We start from the raw sequence: 9,031 nt of genomic DNA on the forward strand, positions 1-9,031 counted from the left end.
CTGATGCTCAGTTTGAACTGCTGGAGATTGTCTTGACCATGTCTACATGCCTAAATGCACTGAGTTGCCGCCATGTGATTGGCTGCTAAGAAATTAAGTGTTAACGAGCAGTTGGACAGGTGTACCTAATAAAGTGGCCTGTGAGTGTATATTGGCAGTTATTGGCATTATCTGTTCATCTGATCTTAGATACATTTCAGTCTATCTTTAAGATTTCTGTACATTTATTACAAAACAAACTCCTGTTCACTTGTTTTTAGATGATTTAACACAAACCTATTAAATAACTCTTACATGATCCATATAGATTTTTGTTTAAAAAAGCATATCTATTTAAAATACTTAATCATCAGTTTTATTTATTTAGTATTAAGAAAGTATATTTACTTGAAAGTGATACTAATACATGTATTTATTTAAAATACATAAACTTTATTTGCTGAATTTCTTAAAGGTAACCTCATTATCATCAATTCAAACAAATAAACTTTATGTATTTTAAATAAATACACTGATAACTAATAATTTTGAGTAGGTACACTTCATTTATTCTGAATACATGAACCAGAGAGTTATTTGTTTTAAATTAATAAGTTATTAATACATTTGCATCATATGCATGTTTATTTAATAGCTTTTGCTTTAAAATTATATAAAAAAGGAAATGGAAATATGTTATATAATAATATTAAATAAGAATCATCAGATAATTTTAACCTCTGTCAATATTTGCTGCTTTGTCGTCTCAGTGGTTATTTTTATTTGTTTTGAGTGTGTTTTGCATGTATAAAAAAAGCATAAATTATTGTGAAATAATTTCTTCATAGATGATGGGATAACAACAATACCTTTCATATTCCTAGAGGTGCGTACTGTACACACTCATATGAAGAAGCCCTTGCTGCTTGTTTGTTTGGGACTCCCCGCCTGCAGAGCCTTTCAGCCTGCTAATGGAAGTGACAGTGGGGGAAGTCGAGCTGCTGGCAAACAGCCAGATAAGTCTCATGTTTTATGGCTGGACTGCAGTGGCATCTCATCCTGTTTTAGAGAATGCAGTAAAAGCTGCCTTTATTAGTGGCTCCACTCCAGGGACGATGTCTCTAACCAGATAAAACCTCTGATTGAGGTCATACCAAAGGTTCAATAGAGAGAAGAGTTGAGCTTTGTTGTTTAACTGCATATGTAAAAGAAAATGGAAGAATTTCTAATCCTTTTGTTTTTCCTGGAAAATGTGTTTTAATTATTATCAGATCACAGTGGATCATCAGTAATAGTTGGAGAGGACTTAATTAGGACTAAATTATTATTCCCCAGTGGAAAAACCGAAATGATTAGAGTTTATTAAAACATGAATGGAACGACAGGCAGGCGGGAATGGACAGACTTTACCAGAAGCTGTTAGATATTATTGATTTGAACTTTAAAGAGACATGACTGCAGCGAGACGAGTTGACCGTCTGGCTGCTCTGCCTGCTTCCCAACCTGACTCCACAAATAGAGCCTTGTTCCTAAAGATTACATAAGGAATCCCTAAGCAGACGGCTGAGGTCAGATCACTGGGTGTTTGTGACAACTCAGAGCAGAGCGCTGTTTTAAGATGGGACGTAGTCGGACCCTGTGGATTGCATTGTTTTCCACACAGAGCTGCCTTACATTAAGCTTGTGTCAGCTATTGATTCTGGAAGCTGGAGAACAGAAGCAGATGTATCCCAACATCTCATCGGTATTCTATGAGGAGCTGTGGCTCCAAACACTGTCTTTGCTCTGTGACTCTGCACTGTTAAAGCAGAGAAGCATACTTCAAGCATAGAAACCTTTATTCCATTGTTGTTTCAACCCACCAAAAAAAAAGACCTACATTTGCTTCGCTCCAACATTTATAGGAAACTTTATGAATTCTACTTTTAAGCTGTAGAAATCAATATTAAAGTTAAAGTTCCTAGTGTGCAGTTGTTGCTCATATAGTCAATGCTCTACTACTTAGAAGCATTAAATTTTTAAATTAAGTTAAAGATTTAATGCCATCTACAGGATTCCTTTTATAGAATTATCTTTACTCATAACCATGTTATACTTAAACCAATCTATTCATTTTAATTGCATTACAATTGCATTTAATGCCAATCTTTTAGGACTTTTTTGAATTTTATTTCACTCATTGCATAAAAAAAAAAACCCTTGAAGTCCAGAATGAAGGGGAGCAGAAAGGAGAATAATCTTGCTTTATCTGCGCCCTTTATCTGAAGTATTGCATTTACAAGGAAATTAAATGAGCATTAACAACAACAACAAAATAAGCTTAAAAAGATACATTTAAAAAACAAAAGATGATGAAATGAAATACCTGTCTTTCAAAGTTTATTTCCTAAAATATAAAATTTGACATAAGTATTTACAATTAAGCGCTAACTGAGGTTAGGTTAGGTTTCTCTTTCTCAAAATGTTTTTGAATGTTTATTGTTATTTTTTATGTCCCTTAAACATTGTTTTTAAAATACTATAGTCTACTAATTAATTAATTAAATTAATAATTAAATTTCAACAATTGTAAATAAAGTAATTGTGGATTTGTTGCCTGTCTTTAGTGTTTTCCGGTTATTATTCTTACAGCTCTTTGTTTTACATGCAATTCCCCAAACTTCTAAACAATAGGTCAAATATCATAGTGTTTTATAAGATATATAATGTTTTTTATGTAGTTAATTATTTTGTGTTTACTTTGTGTGATATCACATAATATACATAATTATATATGATTTTCAGCTTTACTTTTCATCAAGCATGACTCCCAAAAATTTAAGTTCCCTTGCCGCAAGATGGCGTCGGTTGAGCTTCTCTCCAGGACCTGCTATTTAGTTGTTTTTTATGTATAATCTGTGCATGTAGCTCCCATATTCATGTTTATATTTATACACAACTTTTTACAGTCCCTAACTTTTACTTTTTGCTTCTACATACACCTGTAATAACCTGTATAGCACTTCTGGATAGATGCAAACCACATTTTGTTGCTTTGTACTCGTGACAGTCAAATGACAATAACGTTGAATTCTATTCTATTAATTTCAGCCCCATCTATATTAAGTGTCAAATCAGTGCTTTTATCTCTGTTACTGAATAGCATAAATTTTGTTTCATGAAGATTGAATGGTAATTTGTTTACATTAAACCATTTCTTTATTCTCGTGAATTGTTTTTTAATCACATTTATCACCTGTTTCTTGTCTTTCCCAAAATAAAATAAGGTAGTAACACCCGCAAATAAAAGACATTCAGGGAGTTTGGGCACATTCTCAAAATCATTTACATGCAAAATGTATTGAATAAACCTAAACCTTATTAATCTCAAATGTATTTAACTGCCCATTGTGTAAACTCAGTGGGTTAGCTCCTCGGTGACTCCTCATGTCTAGTAACAATAAAAGTCATTAGACATGCATTTTTAATTACATGTTATTCTCTCAGTAAGAAAGGGTGAACAGCACTGTTCGTGTGTGACAGATTTAATGAGACTGAAATTACAGTAAGAGAGCTCGCAACCAACAGTTAATCACTGCATTGTTTATAGAAAACAGCTGAGCAACAACAGACAAGCAGTTTCAACTTTGAACACATTACAGCCACCGTGATGGACACTGCTGTCTTATAATAACTATATATATATATATATATATATATATATATATATATATATAAACATATAACACAAATAGTCAATTAAAAATACATGATAAAAAGGAAAACAAATACAGATATAAAAGTTTAAGAAAAAGTTCTAAAACAGCAGTGTAATAGATGGAGTGAATGATGTAGTGTTTATAGGCAACTTTGAACTGCTGAGTTTTGAGGTGAGACTTAAAGAGAAGTGAGATGGAGAGAGGAAGGAGATTTGAGGGAACGAGAGGGAACAGCAGCGTAGACCAGTGCAGATAAATATGAAGAGGCGAGATTGTGGATGGTCTGATAAGCCAAAAGAACAATTTTAAACATACTTCTGAAAATGATGGGAAATGTCTGAAGCTGCTGCAGGACAGGGATGACGTGATTAGAGGAGGGGGTTCTAGTGAAGGTGTGCACCAGGATGGCGGTAGAGTGGGGAGTGAGGGAGGGGCGGAGGTGGAAATATGCAGACCTGATTGTTTTATTGATTTGGGCTTGGAAGGATAGAGTACTAGGATGACACCCATACTCTGAACCTGAGGGGAAGGGGGGACTAATGAAATGTGATTGAAGAGTTAGAAACTGTTAGTTTTGGAGAGAGTTTAAGATGTAAAGATGAGAATTAACTCTGTTTTATTGCTTTTGACTTTAAATAAATTGGAACCAGGACTTAAGGTCATTTAATCTAAGGAAAGGAGGAGTTAGGTTTGCCAGAGAGGTAGAGCTGGGTGTCATCAACATAGCAGTGAAAATGGATGTTATGTTTCTGTAAAATCTTGCCAAGGGGGAGGATATAGATGATGAAAAGAAGGGAAACGAGGACTGAGCCCAGGGGGACACCTGTAGTAGGAAAAGGATTTAAGCTGAATGAACTAAGCATTTTAGCATCTCAAAACAAAAAATGAAAAGCTATGCTCTTCAGTAAATCATTGAACTTCATTTTTTATTTCAGCCCTTACATCATGCCGGGGTTCTAAAAGGGAGTACAGCAATTTGTGAAACATGATTGTATTTACCAAAAAAAGTTAGTAAAGACATTTTTAACTTTTTTTCAACCTTGAAGTACGGATTATGATTCTACTAAATTAGAAATGCATGTTATGAAAAAATGAACACAACTTGAAGAGATAAGTGTTTCTCAGTTTATCAGTGTGGAATATGTTTGTTTCCCCCCATCAGGCAGGGGCTTCGTCCATGTGGGCGTCATGCTGCGGACTGCTGAACGAGGTGATGGGCACAGGAACGGTGCGGGCACAACAACCAGGTTTCGGAGCAGGGGCGGGGCCCTTCCGCTTCGCCCCTAGCGCAGGGTATTCCACCTACCCCCCCACAAGCTCAGGGAGCGCCGGGCAGCTGTGCAAGGCCTGCGGACTGGCCTTCTCTGTCTTCAGACGCAAGGTAAACAGCTGGATGGTTCATAAAGCCACTATAGTAGAACCACCAGCTTAAATCCTTCATCTGCAGAATGATTTCTAGCTCTTTGTACCTGTCTTACCTTGATTTCCATGCTGGAAAAGGACTTTCAAGATTAACATTAAGCCTTTTTCCTGCAGTTATGTAAAGATGGAATGCTGCTTTTTAAATTTACTTTTATGATGCGTTTAAAGAACACGTACATTTCAAAGAATCTATGGAAAACTATTTGAAAAATCAGATCACCATGCATTATTATTTAAAACTGAGTTTTGGGAATTTAGGATTATAGACATATAACAGAAAAACCTTCTATTATCTTTGACCCATCCTTCTTAATTTAAAAGTAGCACAAAGCAAAAATGTAACATTTTAAATGAATTAATTTAGTTGTCCAAATCTTGCTTCTGTAGGATTTAACTATTTTTCTGCACAGTATCAACTGAATTTCTTTGCCCTCATGGTTTCTTTTGTGAGAAAGCTCCCAAATTTTCCCAGCTGGTGTTCATGAAAAACATGTGAGTCAGCCCTGAATGACAGTCTGATATTTATCCCTTAATCTGATCATTTATATATAAATGTGGGGTATGACATAGCCTACCTACTTCTCAAGTAATCTTGACATTTCCCTGCCTCCTGTCCAACTCAGAGTTTCTTTCGCTGAATAGATTTGTCTGGCAGTCAGACACATTTAAAAGAACCTCAGCCATTCCCAGATTCCTCTCTGCTCACTGCCTTAGATCACGCTTTCATCCTCCACATGGAGCAAGTTGCCTTTTCTCCAACTGCGTGTCGTCTCAACGTTTGAGTGTCAGCGTGATATTTTCACGGCGTGGAAAAAGTCCCACCGGGGGATTAGCCGCAGCCGATTGAAGAAAGGCATCTGTTACGCTGGAAATGTGCTCCCGGTGGATCTGCAGCTCAGTTGTGCTTGGGCGATAAGAAAATGTTTACCGCCATGGCTGACCTGCTTTTCTGCCCATTTGAAGTGTCAATCTACTCCATCGCTCTGTATCAATGATAAATGTCAAACATGGCTGGGAGCTACAAACAGTTTTCCTCTCTTCTTTTGGTTCCCACCAAGAAACGGCTGGATTAAAGTTAGACTTTGTGCTGCTGGTATATGGTTTGTCTTTGGACCAAAAACCATCAGCTTTGACTAAACATTTCTGCTTAAAGCTTAGGTCTGTTCAGCCTAAATCTATATAATATAATGTCTGTTCAATCGTCTGGAACATTTTGCATATTTATCAAGCAGCACAAACTGCAGTTGATTTTATCGGATGATAAAATGAAGATTCGGATGATTTTGAACTGTGACATGCATAGTCAGCCCCCTTGACTTTGGAAAATTTTGATTTCAATCTAACGACTTGCATTTAGAAGTCAAGTAATTAATTAACTGAGTCCTTCTCTGGGTAAATTAACTTTAGCATAATTCCAGTTGTTCTGCAAAGGTTCCTTAAATGATTAGTGAACATACAGCATTTCTAAGAACAAAGCATGCACAAGAAAGGTCATGGGTGAAACTGTGAGGAAGCTTAAAGAAGGGATAGATTATAAAATGTCACAAGGTTTGAACGTTACATGGAGAGCCGTTCAATCTATCATATTATTATAGAAAAGATATGACACAACTGCAAACCTACAAGGACGTGGCCGTCCAAACTGACAGGCAAAGGGAGAAGAATATCCTCTTGAACATTCCATGATCATAACATCCTAAATGTGAAAAGTGGTGACAGAATTATGATTTTCTGCTGAGGACTTGAAGCCACAGCCAAAGCTTAGATTCGACCAAAGCATATAAATGTTTTAGAATGACCAGGTCAAAGTCCAGATCTAAACATAAATTTGTCTGTGTCAGACTTGACAATTTTGTTCGCAAAAGCTTTCAATTCAACATGTCTGACATTGAATTGTGTTTCAAGAAGAACAGGTAAAAATGCAAAACTGGTAGAAGGCAAAGTCCCAAAAAAACTTGAAGCTTAAATTAAAGCCAAGAATCATTTTTGTAAAGTATTGATTCATTGGGGGTTTAAATTCCAGTGCCACGGCTGAAACAAATCCTGGAACAATAGTTCCTGTTCCCACACATCTATTTTCTACTTTGCTTTGGTCAGGCAATAAAATCCTCGGAAGTTTGTTGTTGCAACATGACGCAGTGTAAATACCTGAGCACCTGTTTTATTTATCAAAGCTTACATGAGCACAAACATTTCAGTTGCTCCATTCGTCTGCCAGACTTTAGTTAAACAAATAGCTTTGTGTGTAAAAATACTTTTTTTCCATCTACATGAAGCAGAATAGCTGATCTGATGTTTGTTTCTTTCATTTCTCCCTTCAGCACATCTGTTGTGACTGCAAGAAGAGTTTCTGCGCCCTTTGCTCTGTGCTGCAGGAAAACCTTCGCTGCTGCACAACCTGCCACCTGCTGCGCGGCACGGCCTTCCAGCGGCCTCGCCTCATGCAGCTGCGAGTTAAAGACCTGCGGCAGTACCTGCTGCTGCGCAACATCCCCACCGATACGTGTAGGGAGAAAGAGGACCTGGTGGACCTGGTGCTCTGCCACCAGGGGACACGGGGGACACGAGACACTCCTAGACCTGTGATGGAGGAGGACGAGGATGATGAGGAGGAAGACGAGGATGACGAAACGTGTGGCGATGAGGAAGAAGATGGGGGAGAAGACACAGACAGTCTGCACTCGCTCCCCCACTCGCGTGCGGCGTCGCCGCCCTCCGCTCCGCGCTCCGCCTCTGAACAGTCGGCCCTGTCTGCCTCTCAGGGGGATGTGCTCAGCCCGAGTGACAGTTCAGGGACCCCCAGCCAGGTTGGTGCTCGGATGGAGCTGCCTGCTCCACCCAGCCATGCACACAAACATCAACATAAGCTGCTCTTCCCTCACATCTGCCCTCATTCTATCCACAATAATTAATTTCAAAGGATATGCAAACTTATATACAAGCTTCATAGTTGCTGTTTGAAGTCAGACAAAAATCCACCCTCTGGTGCACAACTTCAGATCTTTATTTTTCTTTATATTGTCTTTTGAATGAAGCCTAGAAATCCTTAGCATTTTTTTTCTCATTGGTTTTCTGTCCCCTGCTAGAAACAGCTGTGTCGTGTTGTGTTGAGAGCACAGAGCCTTCACCCAGGCCAGTGAGGCGGCTTAAACCCTTTGCCTTTTATGGGTCTGTTACATGAACTGATTCTGTTATGTAACAAGCACACAAGTTCAAATCAGCCCATAGCATCTCTTCAACAACCAGGGAATAGAAACCCTGCATTACGTCACTCCTGTCAGTATATATCTACGTAAATAGCCAGGCTGTTCTGGGGCTTTATTCAGTCCAACCAATGACAAATGTCCTGATAAAACCAATGAAATAACAAACATTTATTTCCTTATATGCAAGTTTGAAATAAAAATGGTGGTCATTACCAGGCCGCCATTTATTTTAGATTTAACTGTGTGTAATCTAATAGTGTTAAACATGTACAAAGCTGTTCTCGTCATAATTTAAATATTCCAGATCATCAAACTGAGTTCATTATTATTAGAAAAAATCGTAAATCAAGAGTAGATTTTAAATGATGGTGTCATTTATTATGGGCCAAAAAGGGATTATCGTGTTAAAGGTCAGACAGACTAGACCATTTCAAAACCTTTATTTTGTGTTAGAGCCATGAAGAGGTGGACTTGTGGGGATTCTTTGGATCATTTCCCTGCTTCATTACTCAAATACATTAGAGCTTAAGGTGGAGGCTAAGAAGGCCCAGATCTCCCCACTAATATCGCAGGGGCTGACTCTCTGTATAAAGTTATTGTTCTGAAATGCTTTAGTTTTAACCACACACCTTCTAAGTAGTTTCATTTTTTTTCTTTTTGCCCCTTAAATAATATTTCCAAACACCTTCAGGATTACCATGAAAATTAATGACAGACATAAAATGA

At 37.7% G+C, this 9,031-nt stretch overlaps 1 protein-coding gene across 2 annotated transcripts in view; it reads left to right on the plus strand.

Annotated features, from left to right (window-relative positions):
* Positions 1-9,031, plus strand: part of LOC107091261 (E3 ubiquitin-protein ligase RNF34-like) — a 35,925-nt gene that overhangs the window by 9,861 nt on the left and 17,033 nt on the right. For both annotated transcript variants that reach the window (XM_015385083.1, XM_015385084.1), the window contains exons 2-3: positions 4,840-5,058; positions 7,421-7,906. In XM_015385083.1, coding sequence (XP_015240569.1) covers positions 4,840-5,058; positions 7,421-7,906 — 705 coding nt within the window. The remainder of the gene's footprint in view (positions 1-4,839; positions 5,059-7,420; positions 7,907-9,031) is intronic.

This window comes from Cyprinodon variegatus, unplaced genomic scaffold (assembly GCF_000732505.1).
Source record: "Cyprinodon variegatus isolate N-32 unplaced genomic scaffold, C_variegatus-1.0 Scaffold331, whole genome shotgun sequence".
NCBI classification, from domain to species: domain Eukaryota; kingdom Metazoa; phylum Chordata; class Actinopteri; order Cyprinodontiformes; family Cyprinodontidae; genus Cyprinodon; species Cyprinodon variegatus.